This window comes from Balaenoptera ricei, chromosome 11, assembly GCF_028023285.1.
Source record: "Balaenoptera ricei isolate mBalRic1 chromosome 11, mBalRic1.hap2, whole genome shotgun sequence".
Lineage (NCBI taxonomy): Eukaryota > Metazoa > Chordata > Mammalia > Artiodactyla > Balaenopteridae > Balaenoptera > Balaenoptera ricei.
In genome coordinates, this window is record NC_082649.1 from 102,261,581 (window position 1) to 102,281,682 (window position 20,102).

General features: G+C 51.0%; 1 protein-coding gene across 1 annotated transcript; it reads right to left on the minus strand.

The window, feature by feature from the left end:
- Positions 1-536: 536 nt before the first annotated feature.
- On the minus strand, positions 537-16,708 carry EFCAB12 (EF-hand calcium binding domain 12). The gene is given in 10 exon segments (XM_059940610.1): positions 537-1,490; positions 1,492-1,783; positions 2,463-2,519; positions 4,195-4,354; positions 7,374-7,587; positions 8,233-8,429; positions 10,755-10,911; positions 12,722-12,907; positions 15,539-16,139; positions 16,656-16,708. Coding segments are annotated over 10 exon segments (1,956 nt in total). The 3' UTR covers positions 537-1,451.
- Positions 16,709-20,102: the final 3,394 nt, after the last annotated feature.

A 20,102-nucleotide genomic window follows, 5' to 3' on the forward strand; every position in this document is an offset into this window, starting at 1 on the left:
TTGTGTTTTCCTAGATGTTAATATCTAGGAGTAGCGCTAAAAATTTTCATGCCTGCCGTTGGGACTACGTAAAAATTTGGAATTTTGTTTTGAGCTTCTAAGACCTGGTGAGGAGCCATCCACTTCCGCCAGGAATTGAAGCCGCCCCTCCGGAGGATAATCCAGCTTTTAGATTACTGCCGCCCGCGTTTCTTCTTCCGAAGTGCTCCTCTTAGTGGCCAGGAGGGAACAAAACAGCGACATTTTAATAATTCTCTCAAGTGAATTTATAAATAGCAATGAGACTGTAACAGCTCTCGTTCAGTGGGCCTCGCACATTTCCATGAGGTAGTTCTATTAGTTTCCCCATTTTACATATGTAGAGAGTGAAGTATGGAGATTTGACGCCAAAAAAAAAAAAAAAAAAAAAAAAAATCCACACTTCTAACCATTAGGCTAGACTGCCTCGTTTAAAATTGTTCTTTATTTTAGCTTTTGTTTTTAAGATTATTGTGAAAATCAAATTTCAAGAGAGGAAAAAAAAAAAGTCCCTTGATTCCAGAGCCCGAACACAATAGGGATGTCATGTCATCAGTGATCTGTGGTAGAGTAGTTTCAGGGCCAGATGGAGACAGAAGCTGAAGTGGATGGTGTTGTTGACTTCGTGATGGGTGAGAAGGGAAGGGAGCGGGTGTTGACAGCTCCTTCGTGAGATTTTGACTGTTAAGGGGAGTTTGAGGAGACCCAGAGACGTGAAACGTGAAATGTGAAGGGAATGTCTTGTCCAAGATCACACAGCTGGCAAGCCGTAGGGTTGAGACTGCACCACACCTCACGAATCCTGCTTGCCCTGTGGGCTGGGGAAGTCAACTGGGATGCTGAGCACGGAGGCACTGTGCTAACAGCAGCCCACAGGGTGTGTGTTGTGAAGGAAAAGGTCTTGATGTGGGGTCAGGTGGGTGAATCAGGGGAAGGGCTCATGAACCAGTGTGCTTGTACTTGTGAAAGGCCCAAGAGTTTTGGAAGTAGTGATCCAAATGGCTCATTCTTTGGGGGATGAGGGACACATTTCAAGAGGAGGGCGCAGGGGTACCCACACTGCCTGCTGCTTCCTGGGGGTCCCTGAGATCCAGGATGAGAGGCTGGAGGTGCCATGCAGGCATCCCTGTCAAAACCCCAGGCAATGTGTGTTTTCTTCCCAGGCTCAGGACCCCAGCTTGCCAACATCCCTCTGGCCACAGCTCCTGAGCAGGAAATCACATCAGCTGGATCACAGGTGACATGAGAAAAACCCCAACGTGGTTTATTTCAAAAGGACAGAGGTCAGGAGAGGGAAATGCTCAAAACCCACATCTTTCCCTGGACACACCCACCCTCTGAGACACTGCACGCTTTGAGTCTGGAGAGAGCTGGCCCGGGCCTTCCCACTGAAACGACTTCTCTTGTTTGGCTCTTTGATACCCTCCCTGTGTCTATGGATCTGGGCTGCTAGCTACACTGGCCCCCGGCCCCAGGATGGCTAGGTTTGGTGACCCTTGGCCCAGTCTAGTTGATGTGGTAGATCTTGGGGGCATCGTAATAGGAATAGGTCATGTAGTTCATATCCTTAATGGGCCACCAGTGGTCGGGATGGTAGGTGGCTGAGTAGGCCTGGGACCGGTGTTGGACACAACTGAAGAGCGCCAGGCTCCGGTCCACGGTCACAGTGGGCAGGTAGAGCTGTAGCTTGTCCAGGAGGTGACCCGGCCAGAAGAAATTGGGATGGGTTAGCTGCGGACCACTGGACCTCTTCGCCTTCAGCTTCCTGGAGAAGGAGAAGACACCGGGACGGTTGTCATGGAGACAGGTGGCGGATGGGGCTGCTTCCCAGCGGAGCCCGCCCGCTGTGAGCAGAGTGGAGGTGCAGCGCCGTGCTAAGCACTCTAGCACTCAGTCCTCCTGACAGTGCTGTGCGGTGGGCTCCGTTGTCCCATCTGCCTCACCAGCGAGGACCCGGAGGCCTAAGGAGGCTGAGTTGTTTCCCCAAGGCCACACAAGCCAGCAAGTGGCAGGGCACAGGCTTGACTGCCAGTCTGCTGCCTCTAGACCCAAACTCTTAAGTGCACACCGCCTGCTCTGCAGAGGCATTTTAATGTGCTGTTCGGAATGCAGCCTCTGGAGCCAGCACAGCTGGGTCCGAATCCCTGCTCCACCACTTAATAGAGATGTGACTCTGAGCAAGATAGTCAAACTTCCCGTACCTCAGTTTCCTCTTTTGCAAAATGGGAATGCTAAGAGTAACTTCATAGGGTTGTTGAGAGGATTTACGTGAGTTAACATCTGGAGAGCAGGGTCTGCCTAGCACTCCTAAGTGTCATTTTATGCCCCTCAGCTCCTGGGCACTGAGTCCCAGGTGCTGTGCTACCGTGTACCCTGCAACATGCGAGTCCTGGGCACCTTCCTCCTACCCGCCCCCCTCCCACAGTTAGATGATCACTACAGACCTGGTGAATTCCTCAAACTTCTTAAAGCTGACTTTCTTGATTTTCTTCAGCATGTTCCTAGTGGAGAAGAGAGAGAGAGGTATCTTGTCAGGAGACAGGAAATCCAGGTCAGTGGGGCTTTGGGGAGTAGGTCAGTGTGACAGGGGGTCCACCTCTGAGTCCAGACCAGAGCTCTGAAAGGAGAACTTCTTCTACCTGGGTGGGGCCCTGACTCTGTCCCCCATGCTCCAGTGGAACACACAGTGCGCTGGGGTGTCTAGACCTCTGGGCCCCTATTGGTCAAGCAGACAGGATGACAGCCCTGGGCTCAAGGCCTGGCTGGCTGGGTGACTTGGGGCAAGTCACTCCCCCTGTGGAGCCTCGCGTTTCTCATTTCCCAGCACAGAGACCTCTCAGATGGTTATGAGACATGCTCAGTAATCTGAATCCTTTTGGGGCCCCTGACTCCCACTTGTCTTCCAGAGCTGAATCCAGCCTTGAGGACAAGGGTGGTGAAAGCTAACGCCCCAAACCTCAGGCCTGGCAGACATCACTAATTACCACGGCACACTTTCCCAGCAAGCCTGCATCTGGCTCCAGAATCTTTCACAATGCATTCAAAGAAGCCAATGAAACCAGTCCACCCCTGCCCCGGGGGACCTCTATTCTTTATTATAACTGTGGCCCACCTAACCAGGACAAAAGTCACTTTCTCAGGTTCCCTAGGTTCATGGCTCAGGAACTGGTGGCAGCCACTCAGGGGCTGGAAGGCAGTCACTAGGGGATCAGAAAGGACTCTCGAGGCCACAACCTGCCTGGTTCGTGCTCAGCTCTTCCCAACCAGGGCCGTGGACAGCCCCACCTGCAGACCTAGCCCACTCCTGCACTGGAGAACGCCATGACGGGGCAGGCTACAACAACAACAACAATCAGTGCTCGAGTGCTAACTGCTAAGAAGCTTACTTGCATTTCTCATTGGTCCTCACTGTGTGTGGTATAGCTGTTGTGCCCATTTTACAGATGAACATACTGAGGCTCAGTGAGTAAGGTAACTTGTCCATTTAACCGCTGGCCTGTTGGATTTCCACTCGGCTCTGCTGCATCCCACGCCCGCTGTTCTGGCCAGACTACCCTAGCAGGCAGCTGGCAGTGACCTACGGTGTGGTTCCATCTTGGGCCCCTCCCCACCTCATGATATCTGGTCAGCTGCCCCCTCCTCCCCCGCCCTGCAGGGATGCTGCCGTTCTCCAGTCTGCAGTCACCACTGATGCTGGTTCATAGCCTGCCCTGGGGTCACCTCCTGACAAAGGAGGGCATTTTCTTAGAGAGGACTTGGGATCTGAGGGTCAGGGGGAGGCCCCAGTGCAGAGTTCTGTTCTCCTCCTGGGGGGCTGCAAGCCCACCTCTTGCCAGAGAAGGGGCTGCCATCACTGTCCTCTGCAGGGGCCCTGACACCCAGCCCATAATTTGTGAAGGGGCCTCCCCCGTTTCTCTAAGAAGTCCCTCTTTTTAACCTTTTCCAGAGAGCGTGAGGTCACATAGGATGTGGTCAGGAGGGTGGCTGCGTGGGAACGAGGCAAGGCGGCTGCAGAGATATGTGCCCGGGGACACACGGCCAGTCCATGGTGATCAGTTGGGTTGGACATGCCAGGTTAGGACACAGACACTGGCACAACGTGACCCCCAGCCCCCCAGCAAAGGGGCAGCAGTGGGGCAGGAGCACAGGCACGGGAGGAGGGGGCCAACACTCAGCTTGTCAGGCTTCTGAGCCACAGGTTTGGAAACGCCCTGGGATCGGAGCAGGGCCAGGTTCGGACTGAAGATCTTCAGGTCTGAGTAGTAGCCTCCCGGTTGCCGGATTGGACGCACCTGGTCCTTCTGCAAAATGATCTTGTCCCCCGGGTACATCAGGGCTGTGAGCAGCAAGAGAAATACAGCCTGTCAGCCCAAGATCCCTCCCCAGACCGAGCCTTTGGGGCAGAGCGGGGGGTTGTTTTAATAAATTCACATTTTTGTTTGAAAAGATTTTTCTTATATACATTTAAAAAATTTTTATTGTTAAATCACTGTAGATTCACAGCACGTTACAAACAGTAGTGCAGAGCGTCCCCCAGGCCCTCTCCCAGCCCCCCCTACGGTGGTGTGTGCATCACCGCAGCATGCTGTCGGGAAGCGCGGCTGGCGCAGTACCGCTCACAGGACCGCAGATGAGGGTGCCTGTTCACAGCTAGGGCAGCAGTGGCCCCGAGGCCTGGGGGCAGTTAGGACGGAGCGCTGCCCCACACCCTACTCTGCAGGGGCGTCCTGGTCAGCAGTCCCAGGAGGAGGAAGGGAGGCCTCACCCAAGACTTCACTAGGTTAACTTAGACCCAGTCGATGGCAGTTTTCTCCTCGTGCAGAACATAAGAAGCTCTGGGCTGGGGCTCCACCCTCCTGCAACTCCTGAGCAGGGCTTGTCCTAAGATGGTAACACAAAAACATCTCGTGTTCTGGACACAGTGATGGAGGGTTATTCTCCAGGTTATTAATGCTGGTTATTGGGGCGGGGAGGGCAGGGATTGCGGAGCTGAGAAGGGAGGGGAGGGAAGGAGGAGATGTGCAATGTCAACATTTTTTAAAGGTTTAAATGATTTTTGAAAACTACATTAAAAAATATATATATACACACATGACTTTAAAAAATGATTTACATAAATAATTTTGTGTAAATAGTAAAGAAAGACTGTCCTTGTGAAAGGACAGTCACTAAAATATTATTGCTGGTCAACTCAGGCTGGGGGGATTTTTATTTTTATGTTTTCAAAAAATATAAGTGAGCATGGATTATCTATAAAATCAGGGGGAGAAAAATAATAAAGCTATATTCAGTGGGGACGGGAAATGCCTCGATGTTCTGGAGTTCCAGCCCATAAGCTTGAGACCTTGAACACAAGCTGTAGCCTTGAACACAGACCTGGAAATCCCCATGTTTGTGCTTCTTGGGCCACAGCAGATCACGCCTCTGTCATAAGGACAGCCAAGTGGCCAGGACAGTGGTCAGAGATGGACCAGCGTCTTTTCCGTCTAGACCAATCAGAAGCAAAAGGAAGCCCACCCACAGATGCTCCCGTGTGCCCATGCGTGGTGGGATCCTGCAGACAGGTGAAGCTCACCTGTGTGCAGACCCAGGAGCCAGCAAAAGCCAATGGTGGAGAGAATCAGTAGAGGCTCGATCCTCTGGTGGGGACAGACCAAGGGGCACGTCCGGGGGAAAGACCTAGCCCACAGGAGCCTTCGGGTGCCTGGCAAGCACGCTGGTATTTTAGAAGACACAGCTGCAGCTCCACCGCTAGCCAAGACCAGGGGATGTAAATGATCCAGGAAGACAAGGCTCCCCGAGGGAGCAGGAAGGAACGATGATTTGGTGAAAAGTTGGTGTCCAGAGCTGTGGGGTCTCCTGCTGTCTCTGCCCTCCCAGCCCAGGCGGGCAGCAAGTGGCCGCCCAAGCGAGGGGTGTGCAGCATGTGCAGGAGACAATGACCATTTAGGCTGGTTGGCCTGTGTTCCTGAAGGCCCTTGGCCACTTCCCCTTGTATAGACCTGTTATGGGCTGACTTGTGTCCCCCCAAATTCATATACTAAAGCCCTAACTCCCAGAATCTCAGAATTTGTATTTGGAAATAGGGCCTTTCAAGAGGTGATTAACCTAAAATGGGCCATTAGGATGGGCCTGAATCCAATCTGACTGGTGTCCTTAGAAGAGGAAATCTGGACACACAGAGAGACAGCAGGGGTGCATGTGTACGTGGAAGAGACCATGTGAAGAGACAGCCAGAGGGTGGCCATCTGCAGGCTAAGGAGAGAGACCTCAGAGGAAACCAACCCTGCTGGCACCTTGATCTTGGACTTCTAGCCTCCAGAACTGTGAGAAAATACATTTCTGTTGTTTAAGCCCCCAGTCTGTGGTATTTTGTTACGGCAGTTCTAGCAAACTAATACAAGACCCAAGGCCCTGTACATTTAGCACGTGTTTCCCTCCATCTGGGGGAAAAGATGGAAACAATCAATTGTGACTGTTAACTCTTGTTCTCAGGTAAGTCACACTACTCTCTGGGGGCCCCCTTTTCTGAGAAAACCACATGCCCAGTATGGCCACAGCTCCTTCCTGCAGAGTTCCTATGGGAAAACCTCTGCCCTCAAGTGCAGCTCACTCCGTGTTTTTAAAGCACAGACAGCGACCTGCCCATTAAATATATAAATTCATAAATTTGGGAAGCCGGCATTGCTACATGGTCACCAGGGGGTTATGGGGACACTCCCCTGTCCCTTGTCTCAGAAGCACACATCCAGAGATGTGGAGGGTTCAGATCTGTTTGGATGTGTGAAAACACAATCCTTCCCCCACGCAGAGGGCAGAACCAGTAGGAAATCTCAGGGTGGAGACCTGTGGTCTGAGCAGAGAGCAAAGGGCCTCAGCAGAACCTGTCTCCCGGTGCCTTCTTCCCTCTGTGTGGCAGAAGCACCAAGAAACAGGCCTGGCCTAGACAAGTGGTTTGGAACACCCAATGCATCATAGCATTTACCACTTCCAGCCAGGCTCCCTCTCTGAAATCGGGATCCTTTCTTTGTGCCCAACCTCTGGCTCCCTCACCCAGAACTCCTGTCCTGGCGCTTCCTGCTCTAGACTGGGGAACTCGGACCTCCAGGCCTGTGAAGCCTGCAGCCCTGCAGGGCTGTAAAATCCCATCTAACAGCAAACCAGGCGGGGCTGTTCCTCCCTCCACCACCAACCCCCCCCCCCCCGCCCGGCCCTGCAGTGTCCCCACCACAGGCTGCAGTGGCGTGCTTGGATGTGTGTCGGCTGGAGAAGGACAGACCTCAGGTGGACGCCATCCTCGCCCTGGCTGTGGGCCCCCTTGGCACCTTCCCGAGGACCAGCCCCGAGGCCCTTACCTCTCACGAGGACGTCCTCGGTCAGCGGGAGGCCGTAGGATTTGCAGAGCTTCCAGCACTGCAGGTAGACCAGAAAGGTGCGGGTGCGCGACCTGTTGATGACCGCCTCCATCTCCCCGTGGATGGTGGACGGGAGGCAGTGCTCATCGAAGTGCTTGTTCCCGCTGCGCACCAGGCGGCACTGCTCCGTGTACTGGATGGAGGGGATGGTGAGCTGTGGAGAGAGCAGAGGCTGGCACTCACTCCTCCTCACCTCCTGGCCCAAGGCAGACGTAGAGCCTCATCTACCTCTCCCCCCAGGCCCCCATGAGGGGCAACGGCAAAGAATGCAGCTTCTGAAGTCTGGCTTGGGATAGTATTATATTAGTACTGTCTGCCTCCCTGACTAGACTCTCAGCTTCCTGGGGCCTGGGGCCTTTTTGTTCTAGGCAGCACCTAGAACAGTGCCTGACACATCACAGGCTCTCGATAAATATTTATTGGATGAAAATTAACTCATGTAATCAGTTATTCCCTTCCTTCACTCGTCACATTGTTTCTGGAGTGTCTACTCAGCGCCAGGCCCCAGGCCAGGTTCTTGGATTCCAGCTGTGATGAAGATGCAGCCCTGGTCTCAGGATGCGAAGTCTTAACTAAAGAGTTGGAGGAAGGGAACTCAATACTTTCAGATGCATCATCTCATTTTATCTTCACAGAAACCTTGTGAGGTAAGTGCCATTCTTACGTACAGAAGAGGGAACAGGGAGGTAAGGAAGCCCCCTAAGAGCTCCCCCGGCCAGAAGGTGATGCAGGGGCAGTGGATTTGAACCCAGGCCTACCCAGTCTCCAAGCCCCATCCCTCCCCTGTTGGCGGGGGCACCTTGCTCTGCCGCTTCTTCTCGCGGTACCGCTTGCCCACATCCTCCATCTCCTCCAGGGTCATGGGCCGTGCCTCCATCTCGGTGTCGACCACGGGCACGGTCAGCAGGTCCATCTTGAGAGGCTCTGGGGCTAAATTCACCTGCTGCTTCTTGGATGGACTCTGTGGGGAACCACTGTCCTTGGCAGATCTGTAGTCTAGAAGCAGAGGGAAGAGACAGAGGAAGGAGGAACTGAGAGGGTGCCCAGCCATGGAATCCATCAAGCAGTTAACCAGTGTCAACAAGCAGGTGCCCACGTGTCCGGTCAGTGCCATCTGAGGTGCACCTTGAAGGTGTCCCTTCTTCCGTTTCCGCTGTGGCCACCTCCTCCGTCACCTGCACCATGGCCACAGCCCTCCTGTTGCCATTCTCATCCTCTAGCATCCTGTTTCCAGGCCTCCACTGTCCCGGGCAGAAATGAAATCCTGGCCCTGCCACCTTCTAGTTTTGAGACTGTGGACAGGTGTTCAGCCTCTCCGAGCTTCAGCTTCCTCCTTGCAAAGCATGAATAGTAGCCCTGACCTCCCGGGACTGGAAGGAGAAAATGACCTAATGCTGTGGGTAAATGAGGGTAAGGCTTCGCAGCCCACAGGGGGTGCCCCAAAGCCACCGCCTTCTCCCTTGTAAGCCAGGCGTCCAGACTCTTGATGCTGCTGCCCCTTTAAGCAAAGCAAGAGATACCCAAGTCCGCTTACCTTACCCACTGCTGCTCTCCAGGGAAAAGGAACTCAGTGAGGACACTGAGCTAGCACTGGCCAAGCAGATACCTGCTCTTGGCTCTTAGGAAATAATAGGTCCCAAATACCTTTGCTGCAAACGTGTACCATGGTGCACCCCGATCATTCACCACATAACTTGCAGCCAACAATGCGGATAACGATAAGCTTTGGTAATGCATAATGAAAAGGCAAAAAGAGTGTGGGTGGGAAAGCCCACCCAACTCGAGGAGACCTCAAGGATGCACCAGACACAAAGGGTACAGGATCTCATTACACTGGGGGCACTCAGGTTCCCTGGGGTTCTGAGAGGGATGGAGACTGTGCCTGGGGTGACGGTGCCTCGGCCTGGAGGTTTGTTGAGACTGGAGGTCAGAAATCTCGCTACCGGACTTCCCTGGTGGCGCAGTGGTTAAGAATCCGCCTGCCAATGCAGGAGACAGGGGTTCGAGCCCTGGCCCGGGAAGATCCCATATGCCGTGGAGCAACTAAGCCCGTGCGCCACAACTATTGAGCCTGCGCTACAGAGCCCGCGAGCCACAACTACTGAGCCCGCGTGCAGCAACTACTGAAGCCCGTGCGCCTAGAGCCCGTGCTCCGCAAGCCTCCGCTTGCCACAACTAGAGAAAAGCCCGCGCACAGCAACGAAGACCCAACGCAGCCAAAAAATTAATAAATTAATAAATAAATTAATTAAAAAAAAAAAAAGAAATCTCGCTACCCTGTGGGACTGAGGAGGGGATGCTCTAAGGGAGCCGCCTCTAAAAGAACCTACCTGGGAGGACGCTGAGCACCCAGCTCAGTGTAACCTTGAACTCCAGAGACCCCGCCCAAATCTTCACCTCTGTAAGGAAACCCCTCTGCTGCCCTCCTAGGGCTTTTACATGACCTCAGGGAGGGCCAGGAGGTCCCCCCATGTCCACCCTCACAGACGTGTCTGAAATTAAATTCCTGCCAACCTGGAGGGTGGGGACAAAGCAAGATTTGTTTCATTTAGAAGAAGAGAGATGTGTTTATATTTGAGGAGGATTCTGGAATGGTGGGTAGTAGTCAAGGGAGGGCTTTAATTTTATCTATAGTTGTTCAAATTTTTTTTTTTTTTACAATAGTGGCACTAACAATAAAAAAACAAAAAACAAACAAACAAAAAACATGATGTACCCTGTGTTGTAAATTCATACGCAGAGCTGCTGCTGTTTCATTTCTAATTTGTCTCTGTGCTTCGTCTGGATAGATGTGGCTTCACAAGCACACAGCTTGGCAAATGGAACTTGAGCTGTGCACAACCTATACAACTGTTCACAGCAGCCCTACTAATATCCCTGATAGTAGAATACCAAAGTAGATTTTCCAGTAAACTCTAAACATGTACTAATTCTAGTTTCTGAATTCTACTTAACTTTTTATCAATAACACGTAGATTAATATTGGGAAGGCCTTGGACCCACATACAAATGGAAAGGCTTGCCGTTTGGGTCAGTTCTCAGCCTATCAGGTGGGCTTTGATGGGCTAAAACCACCCTTTGAGAATCCTCCTTTAAGAACAGGGTTGGGCCTCATTCATCTTTGAACGACCCGGTAGCTGGGCACTCAAGAGAATATCTACCCCGCGGTTGATCTCTGGGCCTGGAAATACCAGAGGGAGGCTTGGCCCACCTACAGTAAGCCAGAGCTGGAGAACACACTCAAGTGAGCCAAGGCTGCCTCCATCACACTGGCTCCCAGGACGCGGAAGTGGAGGCACGGGGGTGGAGGTGGATATGTACACTCTGTTGCAGTTGCCAGGGTGCTTTTCTGCTGAGCCAAAGACCACTGCTTGTAGGTGCTGGCCAGGTTATCCACGGTGATGCTGTCATGCTTTCCCAGAGAGCTGAGATAGATCACGATGTCCTCCACCTCCTGGCTTTTCAGAGGGACTCCAACCTGAGGAGAGAAGAGAAGCCCCAAGGTGGGCGGGCAGGCTCCAAACGTCCTGCCAGGACGGCCAAGGCCTTGCCAGCCTGGCCTCACCTCCCCGTCTAGTTTCATCCTCAGCCACTCCCAGCTCACACCCAAGGTCTCTGCCCAGGAGCTCAGAGCCCTTCCCCGGGGCCCTGAACACACCCTACACGTTCTCACCCTCTGCCTTTACTCAGACATTTCCCACTTCCTGCCTGAAAAACTCCTATCCTTCCTTCAAAACCCAGTCCAGACATATCGTCATCTTTGCAGAGTCTGTTACTTCTTCCTCTGGCCTCCCTCCCCACTCCATTCCAATCTCAGTGACAGCCTTCCTGTGCTGGACTGGAAGAAGGGTTTCACGTCTGTCGTCCTTGTCCATGAGGGACACATAAGCCGCCCTGAGCTGAAGTAAAGTAGAATCAGAAATCGGATACACATTACTCCTTTAAGGATGGTGAGCAACTTCAGAGAAGTAAAATGCTTTCCAGCAATACCGAATATTCAAGAAGAAAAGTTTTAAAGGAAATACAACTTTGTCAGCTTCTTTAGACTGTAGATATTATGCACTGAGCTTTACTTAAAGAAGATCAGAACTCACCTGGTGCTAAAGGATTTAATGTTTTATCTTTTTGGTTACATTGATTGACAACCCTTTATTTTTTGTTGTTTTAAATGCTTTGAAATTTTGTTTAGATAATTACATGTCATAAAATGATAGTGTGAAAACTGGTGATGATTTAAGACCATAAAAGATGTAGCATTCCCCTTCCTAAAGTTTTTTTAAAAGGTATCTTGTATTCAAAATATATAAAAGCTTCATTCACCCAGACCAGGAGTCAGCAAACTTTTTCTTGAAAGGGCCAGATAGTAAATATTTTAGGCTCTGGGAGCCACGTGATCTCTGTCATCACTACTCAACTCTGCCCTCCTAGCATGAAAGCAGCCATGACGATATGTAGAATAATGAGTGTAGCTGTGTTCCAATAAAACTTTATTTACAGGAAAAAAGCCTTTATTTACAAAAACAAGAGACTGGCTGGATTTGACTCCTGGGCCATAGTTAGCAAACCTCTGCTAGACCAATAGAACTTTCTACAATGATGGGAATGATCTATGTCTGAGGGATCCAGTGGAGGAACCACTCACCACATGTGACTACTGAGCACTCCAACTGTAGCTGCCGTGACTGAGGAACTGGATTTTTATTTCTTTACAACTAATTTGAATTTTTGAATAACCTGTGAAAGTGTGGTCCGTGGACCTCCACCATAGGCATTGCTGGGAGCTTGTTAGAATGCAGCATCTTGGGGGGACTTCCCTGGCGGTCCAGTGGTTAGGACTCCACGCTTCCACTGCGTTTTAACAAGAAGCTGCATTTTAACAAGACAGAAGCTGAGACAGAAGCTGCGTTTTAACAAGACCCCAGGTGAGTCATATGCCAATGATGGTTCCAGAAGTTCTAGAAGGTTCTAGAGGCAGGACTGAAGGCCCAGCTCTCTCTGTGCTCAGTTCTGGGGTGATTCCCCAAGCAGCTGGCTGGTTATGGGGCTGGCTTCACAGACCTCCCGCTCAGGTAGGGCCTTTCAAGGTCAGACGGGTGCAGGGTGGCCTTAGGGGTCTGATGGGGCCTCAGGTTAAGCCACATATTCCAGTCCGGCTTTATAAGTAATACGGCTGATAGTCGGAGCAGGATCTGGGGAGGGGGCGGGGGGGGGGGGGGAGGGGAGGGGGGTGCATGGGCGCCCTCCACCCCCCACCTCAGGCCAGCCTCGGGGGCGGGGGAGGCGCTTACCGCCTTCAGAGCCGTGATGAACTCCTCCCTGGAGATCCTCTGGTTCTTGCCCTGCTCCACCTTGTGAAATATCTCCTGGATCTTGATCTTGTGGCTACACAGGTAAGAGTACAAGGCCGACAGGGCAGAGGGTTCGGGCAGTTGTAGCTGGGGCACTTGCCGGTGGAGGGGTCGCAGGCTTTTCTTCTGAAAAAGGCAAGAGAGTGGGGTAGAGGGGAGAGTGTGGGGGAGACAGGCCGATGGAGCTTCATCCCCAGAGTTAGAAATGGGAGAGAGAGAGTCTGAGCCACCCTGACCAGACAGCAAGGTGGAGGGCAAGGAGCGCTGGATTCCGGCAGGTGCGTCCTGCCACGGGACGCCTGGGAGATTTTGCTTCTCTGGGCCTCCAATTTCCCAGGAGAAACAAGAGGCTTGGACAATATGAGAACTAAAATTTCATTCTTAACCACATCTCTCCTGTCAGACCAGTCAGTATTATAATCATACTGGGCTCTCGGTGCAAATACATGCCCCTGGCCGGAGCTTCCTGGGCCCCCACTGCCCACACTTCCCAGCCTCTGCCCCTGCTGGGCCTCCTGCCTGGAATACCTCTCCTTTCTCTTCCTGTCCAAATCCTACTCCTACTCCATTTCCAGGTGAACGGGAATACAGTTAGCCCTCCGGGTCCATGGGCTCCACATCCACGGATTTAACCAACCACAGATGGAAAATATTCCAAAAAAAATTCCAGAAAGTTCCAAAAAGCAAAACTTGAATTTGTCATGGCTGTTGGCTGTCAACTATTTACATAAAATTTACATTGTATTTATAACTATTTACATGGCATCTACATTATATTAGATATTCTAAGTTATCTAGATATGATTTATCCTCCTTATACGGGAGGATGCTTGTGGGTTATATACAAATACTCTGCCCTTTTATATAAGGGACTTGAGCATCTTCAGATGATGGTATCTGTGGGGTCCCCCCCCCCCACAGATGCCAAGGGAGACTGTACTTAGGAATAATGTTCCTTTACTTTGGTGCAGCACTTGACAGTTTACAAAGGGCCTTGCCGTTCCCTAGCTTATAGCTCCTCAGTGTCCTAGAGTCTATTCATGGCCTGTGGCAAACTGTAGAGTCCTTAATCTGCTGTGTCCACCTCTGCCACTAGCATGGAACACCTTGAGAGCAAGATCATGTCTTATTTAGCTACATACCCCACCTCCTATCCTTGTACTCAACAAAGCCCCCAGCCCTCTGCAGGTAGGCAGTAATGGTTTGCTGAATGAAGAAAACAATGCTGTGAATTCGGTATTAGGTATTAGTTTCCCTTTTTTTACAAATGAAGAAACAGGCTGAGAGGTGAAGTGACTTGCCTGGGCTCACACAGCAGGTAAGCAGTGGAGCTGGGTTTCTAACCCAAGTCCTGTGCTTATACCTAGATGCTGTGCTGCTGGCAGGAAAGCGTGTGTTGGACCCATGAAAGTTGGCTTTTGACTATGATTACACCAGGGACTGACGCTGAAGTTTGGGGGCCAACCCAAGTGACATCCGTAAGTCTGCAATAATAATAAAAATGACAAACATTTATTGAGTGCTCACGATATGCTCAGCACTGTCTCAGGCACCATATATAAATTAGTCCGTTTAGATGTCACAGCAGCCCTAGGAAGCAGGCACAATGGTTATCCCCACTGAACAGTTGAGGAAACTAAGGCCCAGATCATACAGCTAGGAAGGAGCAGAGATGGGTTTAAACCCAAGTTACCTTACCTCTTATGCCAGCTTTACCTGAACTGGGAGAAATTTCAAGTGTCTGTATTGTAAGGAAATGTCCCATACAGTGTCTGTATTGCAAAGAGGTGGAAGATGAGGGCTTTGGTTGCTGACTGCCATTTACTATCCCTATGGGCTTGGACAATGTTATGGCCTCACTGAGCTTCTATTTTCATATTTATAAAAGGGACTTATATGTATAATATATATAAAGATATACACAAATTTATAAAAAATTTTCTTCCAACCTCCCAATTGTGATCCTCACAATAGCCCTGTGAGCACCTGCTGCCACATATAGGCCCTCAACAAATGAATGAACCAATGAATGAACAATGAGTATTTAAAATGCCCCACAGATGAATGCCAGGGATGATTCCTCCCAGGGTGGTTTTAAGATATAGTCACAAATTCTTCAACCCTCCTCCCTTCTAAGGTGGAGCTCAACCCCCTTCCCCTAGAATGTGGGCAGTATTTAGTGACTTGCTCCTGACAAACAGACCGCGGTGGAAGTGACGGTGTGAAACTTCTGAAACTGAGACCTCCTGAGACGAGGTCATAAAAGGCATTGCAGCCTCCTCCTTGCTCTCTTGGACCGTTCGCTCTGGGGGAAGCCGGCTGCCATGTGGTTAGGACACTCGAGCAGCCCTGGGAGAGGTCCATGTGGCCAGGAACTGAGGCCTCCTGCCAGCAGCCAGCTTGGAAGCGGGTCATCCTGCCCAGTCAAGCCTTCAGATGTCTGTGGCCCAGGCCAGCATCTTGAGATGAGAGCTTGAGCCAGTGCCATCCAGCTAAGCTCCTCCCAGGTTCCTCATTCTCAGAAACAGTGACATAATGAACATCTGTTGCTTTAAGTCACCTTGGGGGTATTTGTTATGCAGCAATAGATAACAAATACACCTTTTCAGGACTTCTGTTTGCTTCCCTGGGACTGGGAGGGGGATGGTGGGTGGGGGTGGGGGTAAAAGATCCCCATCCTGCCTACTTCAAGGGAGTGAAATGACAGCATGCCCCTAACACCCGAAGTGTCTGCATCTGGCAAATGGGGCTGCTCACCTTGGTGTCTCTGGTAGTGGCCAGCTGGCCCATCAGCTGGGCCTCGTGCTCCTTGTGGCTCTCGTGTAGGACCTTGGCCTCCGAAGGCGTGAGTCTGGACTTGTTCTGCAGCCACCTCTCTACATTGCCAAATGACTCCAGGTCATGCCGAACCTTCAGCCTCTGGGTCAGCCAGGCCCTTGGGTCCTTTGGCTGTTCTTGGATGTCCCCAACTTCCGGGGCTTTGGAGCTGGGGGTGGGCTCGGGGGGAGCCTGGGGTTGGGGGGTGGGATTGATGGGCATCAGAGCCTCCTTTCGAGGCAAGATGATGATCCTCCGGGGGCTCTGAGGCAGGTGGAAGTCCTCCTGCTTGAACTGCTTGAAGCAGTGGGCGATGACCGCTTCGGGGTTGAACACGGGCTCCTTGCTGGCGTTTTCATCGTCAACCAAGGACTTAGACTGGTAGAACCCTGGAAGAGGGTTAAAAGGTGAGTTCCTTTCAGGAAGAGGACCAGAGGAGTCAGGAAGGAGAAATGCTTCAGCACCAGGCTGGGCATCAGGGCACCTGGGTTCCAGGCCTGGCGTTATTGTTGCCTTGCTGTGATGATGAAAATAATTACATCTAATGTGACTGGGCACTCCCAACAGCAGGCACTATGCTAAGAGATTTATATGCTTCCCCATGAACCTTCTTAGATTCCAATCTTACTCCACCCCACTCCCCCCCGCCCCCAGTGCTCCTTGGCAATCAGAATGATCTTTTTAAAATGCCATTCTGATCTGGTCTGATCATCTGAGGCAGCCTAGTGCCGTAAAGCGCAGAGGCTTTGCAGCCAGAACGCTCCGGTCTGAGTTCCAGCCCTGCCGCTTACTGGGGGCATGATCACTTATCCTTGCAGAGTCTCAATTTTTTCATCTGTAAAATGGGGATAATGATGGTACCTACCTTATTGAGTGGTGGAGATGTTTAGAATCAGTTCAGTTTGTTCACAATAAGTGCACTGTTATTATTTTTTTATATACTTACCCTCCCCCCATTTTGAAATACTCCCATGACTTTTCATAGTCCTCAAAATAAAGTCCCATGACTCTCCTCCGCTAACCTTTCCTGCGTCATCACTTGCCTGTCTTTCCTTACCCTGTCCAGACGTCTTGGCGTTCTCTCTGTTCCCTGAATGATCCAAGCCCCATCCTGCCTAAGGGTTCCACACACGCTGTTCCCTCTGCCAGGAAGGCTCCCTCCCCCATCCATCCCCTCCTCGCTCCTCCTCATTCTCCACGTGTCAGAACAAATGTTCCCTCTCCAGCTTCAGGCTGTGTTATATCCTCATGTTATCTCTGTACTTTTCCTTCAGACCACTTATCATAAGTATGTAAATCAAGGGTTGCAAACTGGCAGCCCTCATACTGAATGAGGCTTAGGGTCCTGTTTTGCTTGACATACTTGTTTGCTTAAACTTTTCCAGTTTGCACTGCGTTAGGCTGGGGCATGCGCTCTGCAGCTTGCCATAGGCCTCACCATTCCCTATTGTCTCACACGCAGCTCATTTCATTCAGTAAGGGCTTGGTTCAGGCAGACAGTTGCATTTGAAACCCCTGGTGCAATTACTTGGTTTATTTTTTTCCAATACACTGTGAACCGAGATCTCATCTCTCTTGTTCCCTGCTGGGGTCCCAGCACCTCCACAGTGCCAACATATAGTGGGAGCTCAGTAGATATTTGGTGAGTGAGTGAATGACAAGTGGACAGACCTAACAGGTTGGCATCATGATTTACACCCATTTTTACAGATAAGGACACCAAGGCCCAGAGAGGCCCAAGGTCACACAGTTGATTAGTAGCAGAGCTGGGACATGACTTCGGTTTGTCTAGCCCCAGAGCTCAACTCTTAGCCATTACTTGATATTACCGCAGGCTGTCACCTAATCCTGCTGAGTCTCAATTCTTTTGTGCCTAAAATTATATAAACTCTCGTCTAGCAACCTCCCGAAGCTATTATGAAGATCAAATGAATAACAGGTGTGGGGATGTTCTAAAATTCAGAAGGGACACAGCATTATTATTAAAAATATTGTTGGGGCTTCCCTGGTGGCGCAGTGGTTGAGAATCTGCCTGCCAATGCAGGGGACACGGGTTCGAGCCCTGGTCTGGGAAGATCCCACATACCGCAGAGCAACTGGGCCCGTGAGCCACAATTGCTGAGCCTGCGCATCTGGAGCCTGTGCTCCGCAGCAAGAGAGGCCACGATGGTGAGAGGCCCGCGCACCGCGATGAAGAGTGGCCCCCGCTTGCCGCAACTAGAGAAAGCCCTCGCACAGAAACGAAGACCAACGCAGACATAAATAAATAAATAATAAATAAATTTTTAAAAAATTTAGAAAAAAAAATATTGTTACCATCATCTTCCTTCTAAAACCAAAACTCTCCTGCTTAAAACCCTTCTATTGCTCCCAGCTGCCTCTAGAATAAAGTTCAATCTCCTTAACTTAGCCGCACCTGTCCCACCCACCCCTGCCAACCCCTCTAATTTCTCCAGCTCCTTCTCTCATTCCTTCTGCCTCACCTTGTACTTGTACCCAAACTAAGCTGACTGTGGTTCCATAGTTCCCCCCTCCTGCCCACCCCCCCAAACCGTGCTCTTTCCTGTCTTTGAAACACGCTTCTGTCTCTCCCCTGTTCACTTGATTATTCCCTACTTAGCCTTTGAGGCTCAGCTCAGGCATTACTGTCCCCTGAAGCATCCCAGCCTCTCCCTCGTGCCCCTCTTGGTCCCCATAGCCCCTACGCTTAGCCCCCTCATAGCATTTACCATATTTTTCTGGATGAAGATACTTTTCTTTCCCAACAGCCTGTGAGTTTCCCAATGGCAAGAACTGTGTCTTACTTCCTGTGCATCCCCGGTACCCAGCCTGGCACAAAGTGAACAGTCAGTACATTTGTTAAGTCCCTTTACAATGCCCGTGTATTCCTTTCATAGTCAGAAAATAATTAAAGTATGTATACATCAATGTGGACAGAAGTAAGTACTTCTCAACAACCCATTTATCATTTCTTTGAGGACAAGATGTTCGGTACGACTGAAAATTTAGTCATTCATCAAACCAGCATTTACTGAAAGTTACCCAGTGCTTGGTACTGGCTGGGTGCCCAACAGGCAGTATGCTGGCACAGAACAAGGTGGGGTAACCAGAGGGGTTACAAGGTGGTTTCAGTCAGGGGAGAGACGCTGACCGAGGGATCTGGGAGGTCATCATGCAGGAGGGGACATTGAGTGTGCTTTCAGAATGAGTCGGGTTTCAAGGGATAGAGGGGCCAGCATGGGGATCGATCAGGGTGGGGTTTAGGGACTTGAGGGTTACTAAACAGTTTCACAAATTGGAAGCACATTGTGTGCGAAGGACGAGGTTAATGGAAAATACAGTTGGAGTGATCTCCAGCGCCAGGTTCAGGGGTTTACACTGTACTCTGCAGCCCATGGGAACACATTCAAAATATGCCCCTCACTGGTCTCGCCCCTTCCACTTGAGCCCCCCCTAGACCCCGAATCCATGATCTGCCTTTAGCCAGAGGCATCCCTTCCCCCTCGGAAACCCTGCAATGGCTTCACTGAAATGGCTTCTCCTGCTCTTAGAATAAACGACCCTCTTTCACAGTGGCCTGCAAAGCTACCTTGCTGGGGCTCGGCTCCGTTTCCTCCCTAACCTCCCCCCACTCTCCTCCCCTTCGAGAGCGAAGGCTGCAGGCCCACCATGCCATGGAGCTTGCATTCTAGTGGTCTTTGGGGTCCTCTGTTCGTTGATAGGAAAGTGAGGCAGGCTCTTAGAATAAAAGAGGTCACCATGTGGTTGTGGGTAGAGCTTGTGTGAAAATGTTCCCCAGGGATTAATGAGGCCAGCTCTCAGCGGCCAACTAGTCCCATTGCCTGCCCAGGTCAGGGAACTCTTTCTACAATGCCCCTGCGGACTTCGCCTGTTTGTATATACCTCCAGTGACAGGGTGTTCTCTACTTAACAATGTGAGGGCCTAATTCCAACTGCTAGAAAAGACTTCTTTATATTGACCTAGAATTTGTTTCCCTGGAATTTCTACGACCCTTGGTCCTAGTGCTCCCCCAATGATGCCCCAGAAAACACATTTGTTCCCTCTTTTCTGGGACAGCCCTTCAGGTGTCTGGAGACAATTCAATACTTCCTTGAAATTCTCTTTTTCTCTTGGCTCTTGATACAAATCTCTCCCTAAGTTCCATCCTACCTCTCTGGCCACTTGTTCTTGGCCTCTCTTTTCCTCCCCACTCCTAAAATGTGGAGCCTCCAGGCTTACACTTGGGCACTCTTCCCCCCCCACCAAACACTCTCCTCCACTCTCATTTCTGTGGCCCTCCATATGCAGAGGACACCCATACCAATATTTATGACTTGGAATTAGCTCCAACTTTCTACATACAGTTGCTCCTAAAGCATCTCAACTTGTACGGCCTACGAGGATCTCCAACTCAACCAAGTCTGAACTCTTTCCAAGTTCCTCATCCAATCAGCGCCCTCTAGCCTGGCACCTTTCCCTCACCTCCCAGTATCTTTGGCCTGG